Consider the following 17,592-nt stretch of genomic DNA (forward strand, 5'->3'; position numbering starts at 1 on the left):
TGACTACCGCCCAGTGGGCCTAACTTCGGTGGTCAAGAAGTACTTTGAAAGGCTGGTCATGGCATTAATCAACTCCAGCCTCCCCACTGCTCTTGACCCACTCCAATTTGCCTGCTGGACCAACAGATCCACATCAGATGCCATATCACTTGCCCTTCACACCTCCCTAAAACATCTTGACACCAAGAACAGCGATGTAAGAATCCTACCCATTGACTACAGTTCAGCCTTCAACACTATTATCCCCTCGAGACTGATTACTAAACTTAGTGATCTCGGACTAATCCCCACTCTCTGAACTGGATCCTCAGTTTCCTGATCCACAGGCCACAATCAGTGAAGACTGGGGACAATATTTCATCCTCATTAACACTCAACACTGGAACCCCCCCAGGGGTGCGTACTCAGCCCCCTACTGTACCCACGACTGCGTCACCAAATACCAGACTAATGCCATTTATAAGTTCACTGATGACACCACCATAGCCGGTTGAATCTCAGATGGCGATGAAACAGACTACAGACGGGAGGTGGAAAACCTGGAAAAATGGTGCACTGAGAACAACCTAGTTCTTAATGCTAGCAAAACCAAGGAACTCATTATTGACTTTCAGCAGGATGTTATTCATGCCCCCTACACAATAACAGCACAGAGGTTGAACGAGTGGAGAGTGTCAAGCTCCTGCGAGTGGTCGTCCACAACAAGCTTTCTTGGACTCTTCATGTGGACGTACTGGCTACAAAGGCCCAACAACATCTCTTCTTCCTCAGGCATCTGAGGAAATTTGGCACGATGGAGAATATCCGTACCAACTTTTACAGGTGCGCCATCGAGAGCATTCTGTCTGGATGTATCACTACCTGGTATGGCAACTGTACCATTCAAGATCAGAGACGGTTACAGAGAGTGGTGAACTTGGCCTGGACAATCACAAAGACCAACCGCCATCTATAGAATCCATCTACCAGGCCTGCTGTCAAGGAATTCAATTCAATCATTTAGGATATCTGGTCAGCGTGGAGGAGTTGGACCGAAGATTCTGTTTCCGTGCTGTACAACTCCATGACTCTATCTATCCTATATTCACCTTTAGGTCCAAAGTTTCCCATCTGTGGTCTCAAATGTAGCACTTGTTAAAACCTCCACCTTGAAAAGTGCTAACTTATTCATCATCAGTTCGCACTGGCTTATGTGAGAGGTACAGTGAGATCTCCGTTGGCCACAGTTAACATGGTGGGGAATGAGAATCGGCATCATTCGGTTTTTTCCCCTCAATTTTTGTCCCAATGACTCTTGTACATTGGCAGCTGAGCACGACTGTTCCTGTCCACGTCCATGTGGCTAGCAAGTGACCACCCCCAAATGAAATTTTTCGATCTGTGGGCCTGAACATCTGTGGTGGGGAAATTGTTGGACTGTATCATCAAGGATGGAGGGCAACTGATGTGTTGATGCTGTGGCTTTAAGAGGTTAGTTTGTCATGTTGTTTTTGAAGAGAGGTTTTCAGGCAGAGGTGAGGAGCAGTCTACCAGACCGACTTCTGTAAACAGCTTGTGCAGCTTTGGTCTTTATTAAGAAGTTGGAACAATAGACGCAGCCTCAACTCCCACTGAAGCAGGATCTTTAGTCTAACTTTCAACAGTTCCCACTCCACCAAGGACATGCAGGTCCTTGGACTCCTCCATCGGCAGACCATAGCAACACGTCGGTTGGAGGAAGAGCGCCTCATCTTCCGCCTGGGAACCCTCTAAGCACAAGGGATGAACTCAGATTTCTCCAGTTTCCTCATTTCCCCTCCCCCCACCTTGTCTCAATCAAATCCCTCAAACTCAGCACCGCCTTCCTAACCTGCAATCTTCTTCCTAACCTCTTTGCCCCCACCCCCACTCCAGCCTATCAACCTCACCTTAACCTCCTTCCACCTATCGCATTTCCAATGCCCCTCCCCCAAGTCCCACCTCCCTACCTTTTATCTTCACCTGCTTGGCACACCTTCCTCATTCCCGAAGAAGGGCTCATGCCCGAAACGTCGATTCTCCTGCTCCTTGGATGCTGCCTGACCTGCTGCGCTTTCCCAGCAACACATTTTCAGCTCTGATCTCCAGCATCTGCAGTCCTCACTTTCTCCTAGAATGCATTAAAGTAGTTCTGGGATTTACGTATTAATGAACCGAAACCTGCAACCCATTCTAAAAGATGAAAGACATAACAACAATCTCGGTTTGTTTAGTATATGGTTTCAGTTGCAAGACACTGTGATCTTTTGCTAAAAGGTCTGTGTGTTTTATGATCTTGCCCCACCTGATGAAGGAGCAGTGCTCCAAAATCCAGTACTTCCAATAAACCTGTTGGACTATAACCTGATGCATAGTGATTTTTAACTTTGCCCCCACCCCAGTCCAACACTAGCACCTCCACTCCACTTAAAACAAAGATGCTCCCTCCTGGGGGACTCTGGGACCAAAGCTCTGACAGACCATGAAGCCCCGCCCACCCATTGTCCCTGGAACCAAAGCTCCGACAGACCATGAAACCCCGCCCACCCATTGTCCCTGGAACCAAAGCTCCGACAGCAGACCATGAAGCCCCGCCCACCCATTGTCCCTGGAACCAAAGCTCCGACAGCAGAGCATGAAGCCCCGCCCATCCATTGTCCCTGGAACCAAAGCTCCGACAGACCATGAAGCCCCGCCCATCCATTGTCCCTGGAACCAAAGCTCCGACATACCATGAAGCCCCGCCCACCCATTGTCCCTGGAACCAAAGCTCCGACAGACCATGAAGCCCCGCCCACCCATTGTCCCGGGAACCAGATGATGGCTGCGGTGGCGCATGCACCTACACATCACCCGCGCGGCTTGCAAGATGGCGGCCGGTTGCTGTAGCAACGCGAGCCGCCAGCCTCTTCAGCCCGCGCACCGATAAAGCGAGAGTTGGATTTGTACTTGGAATCGGAGAAGCTCCTGTCGTGTCGTGTCGTGTCAGTTGCTGCGTATTCCTTTCTTCGGAAATCCCACCCCTCCTCCACAACACTAGGACAAATAAGCATGACAGCCAGGCGACGAAGCGGTACCATTAACGGCAAAGCTCGCCGAACAGGAAGCGGATGTGTCGTCACGCCAACGCCCGCCCCTTCATTCCAGCAAGCTGCACGTGACAGGGTTGTGACGACGTTAAAGATAGTCAGGACAATGGGGGCGTACAAATGGTTCTCCAACCAATAACAGATGCTCACCGAATTATTGACGGATAAACCAGCCAATCGCGGGTGGGCCCGCTTGTTCCATTCCGACCAATCACAGAGCGTATAGGCTGTAAGCCCGCCCTCCCGCCGCGCCGGCCTTGTCGCGCCCTCCGACAATGATTGACGGGACTGCCCACCAATGGGCGGTGCTACAGGGCCGATAGTCTCCCTCCATCCAATCACAGAACGTGGCGTTTTGGGCATCCAGCGCCAAGCTGGATCAAACAAAGGACTGTGGATGCTGGAGAAACTCGAAACATTAACCCTGTCCACTCTCCAAGGAGGATAATGTGCTGTTTTGTGCAAGAGTTTCCATCCTGAGGAGGTTAGATTTGATTGGGGCTGGAACAATTATTAATACAATGCATTTTATCCCCCACAGAAAATTATGTTTTGCAATTTGTGGAGGTAGTTAGTTGTGACTTGGGCCAAACCTTTTGTTGCACTGAGAGTGAGCAAAATGAGGAGCAATGCAGGAGGACCATTATTATTTTCAGAAGTTTAAGGAAAATTTTTTGTTTTAGGGTTTGTTAGGGGGGAGGGGTGAGGGGTTAGGGGTTGGGGGGGTTAGGGGTTGGGGGGGTTAGGGGTTGGGGGGGTTAGGGGTTGGGGGGGTTAGGGGTTGGGGGGGTTAGGGGTTGGGGGGGTTAGGGGGAGGGGTTGGGGGGGAGGGGTTGGGGGGGAGAGGGGGGAATTGGGAGGGGGGAGGGGGGGAGGGGGAGGGGGAGAGGGGGGAGGGGGGAGGGGGAGAGGGGGAGAGGGGGGAGGGGGAGAGGGGGAGAGGGGGGAGGGGGAGAGGGGGGAGGGGGGAGGGGGAGGGGGAGAGGGGGGAGGGGAGAGGGGGGAGGGGGGGGGAGAGGGGGGAATTGGGAGGGGGGAGGGGGAGAGGGGGGAGGGGGAGAGGGGGGAGGGGGGAGGGGAGGGGGAGAGGGGGGAGGGGGGAGGGGGGGGGGAGAGGGGGGAATTGGGAGGGGGGAGGGGGAGAGGGGGGAATTGGGAGGGGGGAGGGGGGAGGGGGAGAGGGGGGAATTGGGAGGGGGGAGGGGGAGAGGGGAGAGGGGGGAGGGGGAGAGGGGGAGGGGGAGAGGGGGAGAGGGGGGAGGGGGAGAGGGGGAGAGGGGGGAGGGGGAGAGGGGGAGAGGGGGGAGGGGGAGAGGGGGGAGGGGGAGAGGGGGAGAGGGGGGAGGGGGGAGGGGGAGAGGGGGAGAGGGGGGAGGGGGGAGGGGGAGGGGGAGAGGGGGGAGGGGGAGAGGGGGGAGGGGGGGGGAGAGGGGGGAATTGGGAGGGGGGGAGGGGGAGAGGGGGGAGGGGGAGAGGGGGGAGGGGGGAGGGGAGGGGAGAGGGGGGAGGGGGGAGGGGGGGGGAGAGGGGGGAATTGGGAGGGGGGAGGGGGAGAGGGGGGAATTGGGAGGGGGGAGGGGGGAGGGGGAGAGGGGGGAATTGGGAGGGGGGAGGGGGGAGGGGGAGAGGGGGAGGGGGAGAGGGGGAGAGGGGGGAGGGGGAGAGGGGGAGAGGGGGGAGGGGGAGAGGGGGAGAGGGGGGAGGGGGAGAGGGGGAGGGGGAGGGGGGGGGAGGGGGAGAGGGAGAGGGGGAGAGGGGGAGAGGGGGAGGGGAGGGGGGGGAGGGGGAGGGGGAGGGGGGGGGAGGGGGGGAGAGGGGGAGAGGGGGAGGGGAGGGGGAGGGGGAGAGGGGGGAGGGGGAGAGGGGGAGAGGGGGGAGGGGGGAGGGGGAGGGGGAGAGGGGGGAGGGGGAGAGGGGGGAGGGGGGGGGAGAGGGGGGAATTGGGAGGGGGGAGGGGGAGAGGGGGGAGGGGGAGAGGGGGGAGGGGGGGGAGGGGAGGGGGAGAGGGGGGAGGGGGGAGGGGGGGGGGAGAGGGGGGAATTGGGAGGGGGGAGGGGGAGAGGGGGGAATTGGGAGGGGGGAGGGGGGAGGGGGAGAGGGGGGAATTGGGAGGGGGGGAGGGGAGAGGGGAGAGGGGGGAGGGGGAGAGGGGGAGGGGGAGAGGGGGAGAGGGGGGGAGGGGGAGAGGGGGAGAGGGGGGAGGGGGAGAGGGGGAGAGGGGGGAGGGGGAGAGGGGGAGGGGGAGGGGGGGGGAGGGGGAGAGGGGGAGAGGGGGAGAGGGGGAGGGGGAGGGGGAGGGAGAGGGGGGAGGGGGAGGGGGAGGGAGAGGGGGGAGGGGGAGAGGGGGAGGGGGAGGGGGGGGGGAGGGGGAGAGGGGGAGAGGGGGAGGGGGAGGGGGAGAGGGGGGAGGGGGGTGGGGGAGTGGGGGGAGGGGGAGAGGGGGGGAGGGGGGAGGGGGAGGGGGAGAGGGGGGTGGGGGAGGGGGGGAGAGGGGGGGGGGGGGGGGGGGGAGAGGGGGGGGGGGGGGGGAGAGGGGGGGGGGGGGGGGGGAGAGGGGGGAGGGGGGAGGGGGGAGGGGGGAGGGGAGGGGGAGAGGGGGGAGGGGGGAGGGGGGGGGGGAGAGGGGGGAATTGGGAGGGGGGAGGGGGGGGGGGGGAATTGGGAGGGGGGAGGGGGGAGGGGGAGAGGGGGGAATTGGAGGGGGGAGGGGGAGAGGGGAGAGGGGGGAGGGGGAGAGGGGGAGGGGGAGAGGGGTGAGAGGGGGGGAGGGGGAGAGGGGGAGAGGGGGAGGGGGAGGGGGAGAGGGGGAGAGGGGGGAGGGGGAGGGGGAGGGGGAGGGGGGGGGGGAGGGGGAGAGGGGGGAGGGGGAGGGGGGGAGGGGGGGGGGGAGGGGGTGAGGGGGGGGGGGGGGGGGGGAGGGGGGGGGGGGGGGGGGGGTGAGGGGGGGGGGGGGGGGAGAGGGGGGGGGGGGGGGGGGGGGAGGGGGGGGGGGAGGGGGGGGGGGGAGGGGAGGGGGAGAGGGGGGAGGGGGGAGGGGGGGGGGAGAGGGGGGAATTGGGAGGGGGGAGGGGGGGGGGGGGGATGGGAGGGGGGAGGGGGGAGGGGGGAGAGGGGGGAATTGGGAGGGGGGAGGGGGAGGGGAGAGGGGGGAGGGGGAGAGGGGGAGGGGGAGAGGGGGAGAGGGGGGAGGGGGAGAGGGGGAGAGGGGGGAGGGGGAGAGGGGGAGAGGGGGGAGGGGGAGAGGGGGAGGGGGAGGGGGGGGGGGAGGGGGAGAGGGGGAGAGGGGAGAGGGGGAGGGGGAGGGGGAGGGAGAGGGGGGAGGGGGAGGGGGAGGGAGAGGGGGGAGGGGGAGAGGGGGAGGGGGAGGGGGAGGGGGGGGGGAGGGGGAGAGGGGGAGAGGGGGAGGGGGAGGGGGAGAGGGGGGAGGGGGGGAGGGGGAGAGGGGGGGGAGGGGGGGAGGGGGAGAGGGGGGGAGGGGGGGTGGGGGGGAGGGGTGAGGGGGGGAGGGGGGGGGGGGGGGGGGGAGGGGGGGGGGGGAGGGGGGGGGGGGGGGTGGGGGGAGAGGGGGGGGGGGGGGGGGGGGGGGGGAGGGATGAGGGGGGAGGGATGAGGGGGGGAGGGGGGGGTGGGGGGGGAGGGATGAGGGGGGGAGGGATGAGGGGGGGAGGGGGGGGAGGGAGGGGGGGGTGAGGGGGGGGAGGGAGGGGGGGGGGAGGGGGGGGAGGGGGGGGGGGAGGGGGGGGGGAGGGCGGGGGGGAAGGAGGTGGGGTGAGGGGGAAGAACTTGTCCAGCAGCTGCTTAAATTAGGATGGGATTCTAAAGAGGGCGTAGTGCGGGATGGTAATGAAGTGGAGGATTGTTGGAGGTGGCCGGGTAATGACACTCTCTTAAATTGGGGCTCATAGCTGCTCATAAAAAGGGGAAAGATTGCTTAAACCGTCTGGAAACTGGAGGAGAAAATTGCTGCAGATGCTGGAATTCATACTGAAAACAAGAATGCTGGAGATCTCAGTGGGTCAGGCATCATCCATGGACAGAAAGCAAGCTAACATTTCCAGTCCAGATGAATCTTCTGAGGACCTGCTGTGGTCGCTAGTATTTTGTAGTTTCCAGTGTAGAAGCTGGAGTTGTTTGTTGTGAATTTCAGTCCTATCATGACTTTTGTAACTTCCTTCTGCAGGGCAAATTGCATCATCTTGATAACAGACATTCGATTCATCAGGACCTGAATATCACTACACTTTTCAAGGGAGATGGAAAAATATTTTCAATGTCGGTGTGACTGGGAAAAATCACTTGTGAACACATCCTAGTGAGATATACAAGTGAAGTGACTGTGGAAAGACCAGTTCAAAGGCATCACACGTCATTTACAGTGGGGAAAATCTGTTTGTGAACGATCATACAAGCAATGGTCAGACATGGAGAAATAAAGAGGATAGCAGAACAATGAAGAAACCATGGAAATGTGGGGACTGTGGGAAAAGATTCAAGCAGCCGTCTCTGCTGGAAATCCATCGGCGCAGTCACACCGGGGAGAGGCCATTCACCTGCTTCGAGTGTGGGAAGGGATTTGCTGCTGCCTGCAATCTTCAGACGCACCAGCGGCTTCACACTGGGGAGCGGCCGTTTGTCTGCTCCGACTGCGGGAGGGCATTCGGTGATTCGTCCAGCCTGCGCAAGCACCAGCGTGTCCACACCGGGGAGAGACCGTTCACCTGCACGGAGTGCGGGAAGGGCTTCATTGATTCCTCTAACCTCTTGACACACCAGCGGCGAAGCCACACCGCGGAGAGGCCGTTCACCTGCTCCGACTGCGGGAAGGGATTTGGTGACTCGTCGTCCCTGCTGACCCACCAGCGGGTTCACACCGGGGAGAGGCCGTTCGCCTGCGCCGAGTGCGGGAAGGGGTTCGGTGACGCGTCCACCCTGAGGAAGCACCGCCGTGTCCACACCGGGGAGAGGCCGTTCACCTGCCCCGAGTGCGGGAAGGGCTTCACGCAGTCCACGCACCTCTTGACACACCAGCGGGGTCACACTGGCGAGAAACCGTTCGCCTGCTCGGTCTGCGAGAAGAGATTCACCCGGTCATCCACCCTGCAGGTGCACCAGCGAGTTCACAAGTGACGGGGCCGGGACTGGATTTTGCTGTTCAAAAACCTTCATTTATGATGGTTGGCGTCTGCTGTGTGGACGTTATTAATGACTCCATTGACTGAGATGGTGCTTTTAATCTTCTTGGGACGTGGGCACCGCTGGCTGGCCAGCATTTATTGCTCGTCCCTAAATATATCCCTTAACGTTTGGGATGTGAGAGATGGATCAGTTGTGTTTTAAATGATCAGCTCACCCAACCTCGCCTCCGTTGCTCAGACCTTTGAGCATAGGGATTGGGATGTCAAGTTGAGATTGTACAGTGTGGACTGTGTCCAGTTCTGGGTGCCCTGTTCTAGGAAGGATGCTGCTCAGCTGGACAGGGGCTTCTGAAGAGTTTTACCAGTATATTGCCGAGAATGGAGGGCTTGGGTTATAAGGAGAGGATGGACAGGCTGGGAGGTCTTTCACTTGACTATCGGAGGTTGAAAGGTAACCTTGTAGAGGTTTATAAAATCATGAGGGACAGAGATAAGGTGAATGGAGGGTGTTTTTGCCCTCGAGGGGGGGATTTCAAGACTAGGAGTCTTTTTATTTGAGGCGAGAGGAGCAAATTTTAATAAAAGACATGAAGGGCAACTTCTTTTACAGGGAGTGTGGTTCATGTATGGAATGACCTTCCAGAGGAAGTGGTGGATGTGGGTAGTTACAATGTTTAAAAGACATTTAGCTTGCGAACCCACTTAGGTCCTGACCCCCACACTGGGAAGCGTTGCTGTACACGGTAGAACCAAAGAGGAGCTGAGGCCGCAGTATAATCAACTGTCATGTTATCGATTGGTGGAGCAGGCTCAAGAGGCTGAATCGCCTCCTCCAGCTTTTAAGTTGCACATTTTAAATGTAATCAGTGCAGAAGATCTTTATTACAGTCATGGAGTTGTACAGCCTGGTCCAACTCATCTATTCTGACCAGATACCCGAAATTAATCCAGTGACCCATTTAGCACCATTTGGGCTCATATCCCTCTATACTCTTCCTATTCATGTACCCATCGGATGCCTTTTAAATGCTGCAATTGTACCAGCCTTCACCACTTCCTCTGGCGGCTTGTTCCATTCACACACCACCCTCTGCATGAAAACGTTGCCCCTTTAGGTCCTTTTTCAATCTTTGGGCCCCCCCTCCTCACCCTAAACCTATGCCCTCTAGTTTTGGACTTCCCTACTCTGGGAAAAGACTCCAGCTATTCTCCTTATCCATACTCATGATTTAATCACCTCTACAAGGTCACCCCCTCAAGCCTCCGACTTTCCAGGGAAAACCGCAGCAGCTTTATTCAGCCTTTCCCTTTAGCTCAAACATCCTTGTAAAATCTTTTCTGCACCATTTCAAGTTTAACAACATCTTGCAGGGAAACCAGAATTGAACGCAGCATTCCAAAAGTGGCCAAACCAATTTTGGATGTAGGTTTGCTCGCTGAGCTGGAAGGTTCATTTCCAGATGTTTTGTCACCCTACTAGGTAACATCTTCAGTGGGCCTCCAGGCGAAGCACTGCTGAAAATTCCTGCTTCCTATTTATAGGTTTGGGTTGGTGATGACATCACCAGGAAATGACATCACCAACCCAAAGAAACCCAAACCTATAAATAGAAAGCAGGAATTTTCAGCAGTGCTTCAACTGAAGGCCCACTGAAGATGTTACCTAGTAGGGTGACAAAACATCTGGAAATGAACCTACATCCAAAACCTTAACCTGAGCTACAAATCTTCTCAAGATTCGCTATGATCTAACCCATGTCCTATACAGCCGCAGCATGACATCCTAACTCTTATACTCATTGCTCTGACCAATATAGGCTTGTTTCTCAGATAAGAACTTCTGTAATGAGCGAGTGCCCTTGATAGTGCACCTTTCAGACTATTACAGAAGTTTGTGGGATCATTGGCTTTAGTAATGGTAGCATAGAGCACAAAGGGAGTTCTGGTGAGCCATTGTCAATCTCCGTTTCTCTTAGCTGTAGTACTGTGTTCTGTTTTGGGGGTCAACACTTTAGGAAGGATGTGAAAGCATTGGAGAGGCATGGAAAAGATTCAAAAGAAAGGGATGGGGAATTCCAGATACATGGATAAATTGAGGAAGTTGATGCTGTTGGTCCTGAAGAGAAAGAGATTAAAGAAGGTTTTAAATAAGGGGTGTTCAAGGGTCTCTGAATGGGTGGGTAGGTAGAAACTGCTCCTCTAGTCAGACGGATGAAGAATCAGGGGACGCAGACTTTAAAACGATAGATAAAAAACGTGACAAGAGAAAGGGAATAGTTTTACAACACACGAGTTGAGGATCTGGAACACACCATCTGAGAGTCCGGTGGAGATAGATTTGATAGAGGCGTTCAAGAGAGAACTGGATCATTGTCTGAAAAGCCGAAATGTGTTGGGTTGTGGAGAAATGACAAATGGGTTGAACAAGTCGATTTGCTCTTTGGAGGCCAGCGTGGACACAATGGACCAAATGTGTAACCATTCCATGATATTATCATAATGGACACTATAACCTTTGTCTTTAATCCGAGGACTTGTGACTGAAAGCAATTTGCAATTTAAAAAAAATCAACTTTACCTTTATTACATTTTATGTTCTTAATTTGAAACCACCAGAATGTCCCATAACTTTCCACTGATTAAATCTTCAATTTGAAGCGTGCTAATTCATCACAGTTCCTCATTGCCATAGTGTAATAGAGCCATACTGAGTTTGGAAGTTTTAACTCTGATTCTGCCTTCACAGAAGCTGCCAGACCTGCTGAGGTTCTCCAATACTTGCTGTTTTTAACTCCCTGTATTATGGGATTAGTATAGTCAGGGGGATAGATCCCTGTGACCAAGATGGCAGCAGAGTCAGAGACTTCAGCTGCAGCTAATCTGCTCTGTGTGTGTTTCTTTCTCTTTCTTTTTCTGTCTCTTGGTATTTCTTTTCTTCACTTCCAGCCTCAAGCATGGTATCTGGGCAAGGCGTCCTCTCGGCCTGGCTGGCGTGGTGGTATCTGGGCATGTTCTGGAGGCAGCAGGAGGGGACTGGGAAGCAGTGGTAACTACAATAGCATTGTGGTGCAACAGAGGAGGAGTGTGTGGTGAGGGAGGCTCCCCCCCAACCCCTCAGTATCTGCAGGATCGGTGTCAAGAACAGACAGTGGAGGTATCCCAAAGAGCGAGCTAAGCAGAGGACTCAAACACTGTTGAACTTTTAACTTCCTTTATTTTTCTAGTATATATTCGGAAGGGCGTTAATTTTATTTTTCTATTTGATCTACGAAAGTAATGCTCAACTTTTTAAAACTGTGTTTCTTTTACGAGCTTGTACTTGTGTTTTTGTACCGAGTACCTTTGTTTATCTAAAATGGCACGGTGTGTGGCAAGATCGTCTGCTATTCACTGTACTCCTGCAGTTGACTACATGTGACAATAAAACCTAAAAATCTATAGCCTTGACCAGGAGTTCGATCATTGTTGGCTGTTTGATGGTGACTTATAGATCAGACCAGACCCCCTGGAAATGTTAAGATAGTTTGGACCGTAGCTTTTTCTTGCTTCAAAAAGTAAGAATGTAGTGCTGTATTCCAGGTGTAATTTGATCGGTCAAGCTCCCAGGTTTGAAGCAAAACACATTTTATTCATGCAGTCTGGTTAAAATACAAGAACAAATTACATTTGCAATGCTGATAAACTAGGTACAATTTCCACGCCGGCTGAGGTAGCCCTGAAAGTTCTGCCTTCTCAACTTCACCCCTCAGCTGAGGTGTGGTGACACCTCAAAAGACAGAGCAGCCCTGTAGTCCTTAAGCCAGCAATATACATCAAGGCACCCTGCCAGCCACCATGCACTCCATTATTATACAGCAGATCTACTGTACCAACAATATCACTTCGCCATGGAGAGGGTGCAACAAAGGTTCATCAGACCATTTCTGGGATTTCGTAGAATCCTCTGGATGGGTAGATGAATAGGAAGGGTTTAGAGGGATATGGGCCGGGTGCTGGCAGGTGGGACTAGATTGGGTTGGGATATCTGGTCAGCATGGACAGGTTGGACCGAAGGGTCTGTTTCCATGCTGTACATCTCTATGACTTAGTGCGGAGGTAAACGATTTCACCCATAGAGTCTAAACAACCCCTGCTCTCGAGCGTCCCACCCAGACCCATTCCCCTACCCTATCCTGGTAACCCTGCATTCTGATGGCTAATCCACCTAACTTGCACATTCCTGGGCAATTCAGTATGGCCAGTCCACCGAATCTGCACACCTCTGGACTGTGGAAGGAAACTCCCGCAGATGGGGAGAATGCAAAAACTCCACGCAGCCAGTTATCTGGAATCGAACTCAGACCCCTGGTGCTGTGAGGCAGCCAGTCCCTGAGCCAGCAGCAAAGAGAGATGGAATTGGTTAGGTCTATGTTTATGGGTTATGTTCATGGGTTTAGAGGAATGGGCTGGGGGAGAATCTCAGAGAAACCGCTAAAATTCGAACAGGACTTAGGGTCAACGCATGAAGGATGTTCTTGATGCCCAGGGGGTTAGGAACAAGGGGTTACAATCAAAGGATACGGAGTAGGCCATGTAGGAGTAAGATGAGAATTTTCTTCACCCAGGAAGTGGGTGTAACCTTGTGGAATTCTCTGCCACAGAAAGTGGTTGAAGCAAAAATATTGAATGTTTTCAAGAAGGAGTCAGATATCGTTCTAAGGAATAAAAGGATACGGGGTCAAAGCGGGAACACTGTATTGAGTTGGATGATCAGCTCTGTTCATAATGAATGTCAGAACGGGCTGCAAATCCTCATCCCATGAAGACACTGTAACATAGGGGAGGTGACCTGATCCAAGGCATACAAGGTAATTCGAGGCATGGATAGAGTCAGTGGCCAAAGCCTTTTTCCCAGGGCAGGACTGACTGGCACGAGGGGTCATAGTTTTAAGATATTAGGAGGAAGGTCCTTTATGCAGAGAGTTGTGAATGCATGGAATGCGTTGCCAGCTGTGGTGGTGGAAACAGAGTCATTAGGGACATTTAAGTGACTGCTGGACATGCACATGGATCGCAATGAATTGAGGGGAGCACAGGTTAGATTAGGTATAATCCTCAGCACAACATCGTGAGCCAAAGGGCCTGTTCTGTGCTGCACTTCTCTATGTTCTGTAAGGCACTCAGTACCTGAAAGAGTTAAATGATGTTAAGAGATGAGCTCAGTCCATCAGCTTTTTAAAATTTGTTCTCAGGATATGGGAAACGCTGGCTGGATGATCTTGTAATGCCTTGAGAAAATGGGAACGAGCTGCCTTCTTGAGTCACTGCAATCCGTCTAAGATATTAAGAACTGTTCATGGAAGGTGCTAACCAATGTGTAAGTGTTGTGTAGCAAAACAGTGATGTGTAGTCACTCCTAAGTCTCAACTAAACTCATGAGAGACTATCGTGAAATTCAGATGTAGTTTGTTATTATGTACTTGGTAATAAACCTATTCTGCTCAATCAGACCAAGCCTCATGAATGAGTACCTATTTCCCTGTGTGGTAGCAGTAACCACGATTGATGATGATGATTGGTGGGAATGGACCTGCCTGAAATATCAGATAGTTCTGTGGACACAGCCACAGCAGAGACTAGGCATTTGCCATGGAGCATGTTGGACACCAGGGGTTGTCCAAAGCACTGTAACTTTTAATGGCCATGATTTGGAGATGCCGGTGTTGGACTGGGGTGTACAAAGTTAAAAATCACACAATACCAGGTCATAGTCCAAACAGGTTTAATTGGAAGCACACTAGCTTTCGGAGCGACGCTCCTTCACAAGCACCTGATGAGGGAGCTCTGAAACCAATGCTTCCAATTAAACCTGTTGGACTATAACCTGCTGTTGTGTGATTTTTAAAACTTTAATGGCAGAGACTTCAATACAAGTGGGAAAGGTAGCTGCAGAGGAAAATAGCGTGTGTGTGTGGAGGTGCAGAACAACTGCCTTGTGTGTGTATTTGCTATTTTCCACTGGACCAGAGGTAGCAAGGGATGGGGAGTGGGAGAGCAGAGGGGCTGAACGGCCAGGGTCACACACATCAAATGGTCGTTTGCAGGAGTAGGTTCCGTACCCCCGATGTAATGTTTGTTGTTCTGCAATGGGGAGAGAAGGCTGCTCCCATCTCAATCCCGCGTGTTGGGACAAAGATACTCCCCCTCCAGGGCACTGGGACCAGCTGACCCTGAAGCCCCGCCCACCCATTGTCCTCGAAGCCCCGCCCATTGCCGCCGCGATGCGGCTGCGACGCATGCGCGCCCGCGGCCCGCAAGATGGCGGCCGGTTCCCATGGTACCCCGACATAACCGTCCGTTGCAAAGAGACAGTCAACGACCGCCCTTTACGTTGAAGGGGTTTGCTCCCTTTCTGCCTCCTCTCCTCCTTCCCCCCCCCCCCCCGCGAGATGTCCGCTAACCTGCTGAGCGGTTTCCAGCGTCGTCCTACCCCCTCCTCCGGCGGGACTTCCCTCCGCGTCCTGCCCCGACCGGCCGATCGATCGACTGAAGCGGAAGGGGCGGAGCCGGAAGGGTCAGCGCCGACCCGCCGATGAGCGACGGCGCCCGGAGCCAATAGAGAGCAGGGCTCGCCTGGAGGACCCAGCGGTCCTCCAACCAATCAGAGACGCGTCTCCGGCGGGAGGGGTGGGACCAGCATTGATGGTTGGAACCTTGCAGGGTTGTTGTTGTTGTCCTTGTGTCTTCATTGTCCCAGGAACTTCCAGAGCAGATTCTTGCAGCTGGGGCTTGGGCTGTGTTTTAAACTCACTGGCAAAGGGACAAGAAGCAAGTAAGACGTGGATTACTTTTTGTTTTAGAATTTGCGGCGTAACAAAATTGAGACTTGCACCGTGGATCTCGATCTTTGCAGTCAAGTCACAGCTAATTGATGGGGCAGAGCAGCGAGGAGTGGCCATAACCCTACTTTCCCCACTGCTGCTGGGTCCAGATGTCTCACCAAAGCTGGTGGGGTGATGGGACGCTGCAAGCTGAGCAAAGAGGGGGGCTTGTGGAGCATGTAAGGACGTCTTAAACTGGGGTGCACAGCAGGTTGTCCAAGGAGGTGGGGGAGGGGAGGAGAAGGGAGGGGGCAGAAGGTGTGCCCAGGGAGAAGTGGGGTTTCAGAGTAGGGTAGGGTCCTGAGGAAGGAGGCCAAGGGCAGGACCGCATCCAAATTCACGCGGGCTGGTTGGAGTGGATGCTCTGAGGGAGTGTTGCGTCGAAGTTAGAATATTGAGTTTGAATCCCCTGCCTCCAATCCTGATGTTTGCAAACTCCTTTCACAAGGTATCGCCGAAGGCAGGGAGAGAACCTGGTGGTGCATCGCTCGATTCAGCTGGGACCCGAATGTCTTTGATTGTGGCATGTTCGTCTCTGCAAAACGATGTGTTAAACGTCAACGCGACTGGGAAAGCAGAAAGGTACACACACGAGTGAGAGTGTTCCAGTTCACTGGCTGGAAAACTTTAGCATCCTATGAAAACGCATCACAGCGGGAACAAACGGGACACGGGTTCTGAGTGTGGATGCGACTTTAAAAGCAGACATAAGGCCGCCCATGGAGAAGCCATGGAAATGTGTGGACTGTGGAAAGGGGTTTAATTATCCATCCCAACTGGAATCTCATCGACGCAGTCACACCGGGGAGAGGCCATTCACCTGCTCCGAGTGTGGGAAGGGGTTCAATGATTCGTCCAGCCTGCAGACGCACCAGCGAGTCCACACCGGCGAGAGACCATTCATCTGCTCGGAGTGCGGGAAAGGATTCACAGATTCATCTAACCTACAGAGGCACCGGCGTACTCACACCGGGGAGAGGCCGTTCACCTGCTGTGAGTGCGGGAAGGGCTTCGGTGACTCGTCCAGCCTGCTGACCCACCAGCGGGTCCACACCGGCGAGCGGCCGTTCATCTGCTCCGAGTGCGGGAAGGGCTTCGCGCAGTCCGCGAACCTGCTGGCCCACCGGCGGGTCCACACCGGGGAGCGGCCGTTCACCTGCCCCGTCTGCGGGAAGGCCTTCAGTCAGTCATCCAACCTGCTCACCCACCAGCGGCTCCACACCGGGGAGAGGCCCTTCGTCTGCTCCGTGTGCGGGGAGGGATTCGACGACTCGGCCGCCCTCCAGAGCCACTGGCGGGTTCATTACGGGGAGAGGCCGTTCGCCTGCCCCGAGTGCGGCAGGGGCTTCACTCACTCCTCCCACCTCCTGAAGCACCAGCGCAGCCACACCGGGGAGAGGCCGTTCGCCTGCCCCGACTGCGGGAAGGGCTTCAGCCAGTTCTCCAACCTGCTGACCCACGGCCGCACCCACACCGGGGAGAGGCCGTTCGCCTGCCCCGACTGCGGGAAGGGCTTCACTCAGTTGTCCAGCCTGCTGACCCACCGGCGCACCCACACCGGGGAGAGGCCGTTCGCCTGCCCCGTGTGCGGGAACGGGTTCAGCGATTCGTCCACCCTGCGCAAGCACCGCCTTGTGCACACCGGGGAGAAGCCCTTCACCTGCACCCTGTGTGGGAAGGGGTTCACCTCCTCCTCCAACCTCCTCAGGCACCAGAGCGGTCACCCCGACTAGAGGCCTCTGCAAGCACACTGACTTGGGGTGGCGCCCCAACGGGACTGAAGGGCCTGCGGCCAGTTTGCGAGGGGGAGAGGGCGCCACGGCTGCTTCCGCAGCACCAAGAGATTTGGGTAGCGTGTACGCACCAGCGGGTTCACAAGAGACTCGAGGATTAGATTCTGATGTTGCTGACATTCGGGACTGAACCATGTTCGTTCTGATTGCTGGGGATTTTGTTTCCGCTGACGATAATAAGTGAGCTGGAGATTAAAAATTCAGGATGTGTTAAACACACTTTATCGTTACTGTGCCAACTCCTGGTGTCTGAGGTTGAGCCAAGAGCTCAGTGTGACTCATGAGCACGACAGTGCATCCTTTAAGGCTGTTGTAAAATCTGCTGGGGTCATTGACTTGTTACCAAAAGAGAAAATGCTGGAAAATCACAGCAAGTCTGGCTGCATCTGTAAGGAGAGAAAAGAGCTGATGTTTCGAGTCTAACTGACCCTTTGTCAAAGCTGATAAAGGGTCAGTTAGACTCGAAACATCAGCCAATGTGTTCCAGGTACCCATCACCCTCTGTGTAAAGAACTTTCCACGCATATCCCTCTTAACCTTTTTCCCTCTCACCTTGAACTTGTGACCCCTAGTAATTGAGTCCCTCACTCTGGGGGGAAAAAAGCTTCTTGCTATCCACCCTGTCTGTACCGATCATGGTTTTGTAGGCCTCCATCAGGTTCCCCCCTCAACCTCCAATGAAAATAATCCTGATCTATTCAACCTCTCTTCATAGCTC

At 55.1% G+C, this 17,592-nt stretch overlaps 1 protein-coding gene across 1 annotated transcript; it reads left to right on the plus strand.

Moving 5' to 3' along the window:
* The first annotated feature begins 3,424 nt into the window (after positions 1–3,424).
* LOC140460982 (uncharacterized) lies at positions 3,425–16,963 on the plus strand. Its single transcript, XM_072555749.1, has 3 exons — positions 3,425–3,570; positions 7,267–8,209; positions 15,794–16,963. Exons 2-3 carry the CDS (start codon positions 7,536–7,538, stop codon positions 16,812–16,814), a joined length of 1,695 nt encoding a protein of 564 aa, XP_072411850.1. The 5' UTR covers positions 3,425–3,570; positions 7,267–7,535; the 3' UTR covers positions 16,815–16,963.
* Positions 16,964–17,592: the final 629 nt, after the last annotated feature.

The sequence above is a fragment of the Chiloscyllium punctatum genome, chromosome 36 (assembly GCF_047496795.1).
Source record: "Chiloscyllium punctatum isolate Juve2018m chromosome 36, sChiPun1.3, whole genome shotgun sequence".
NCBI classification, from domain to species: Eukaryota; Metazoa; Chordata; class Chondrichthyes; order Orectolobiformes; family Hemiscylliidae; genus Chiloscyllium; species Chiloscyllium punctatum.

What these genes read in the sequence shown, in the direction of transcription:
- LOC140460982 (XM_072555749.1), top strand. Translation starts at nt 7,536, where the DNA reads ATGAAGAAACCATGGAAATGTGGGGACTGTGGGAAAAGATTCAAGCAG. An exon ending in GTGCACCAGCGAGTTCACAA is followed by an intron (nt 8,210 to 15,793) that starts GTGACGGGGCCG and finishes AGCAGACATAAG; the next exon opens with GCCGCCCATGGAGAAGCCAT.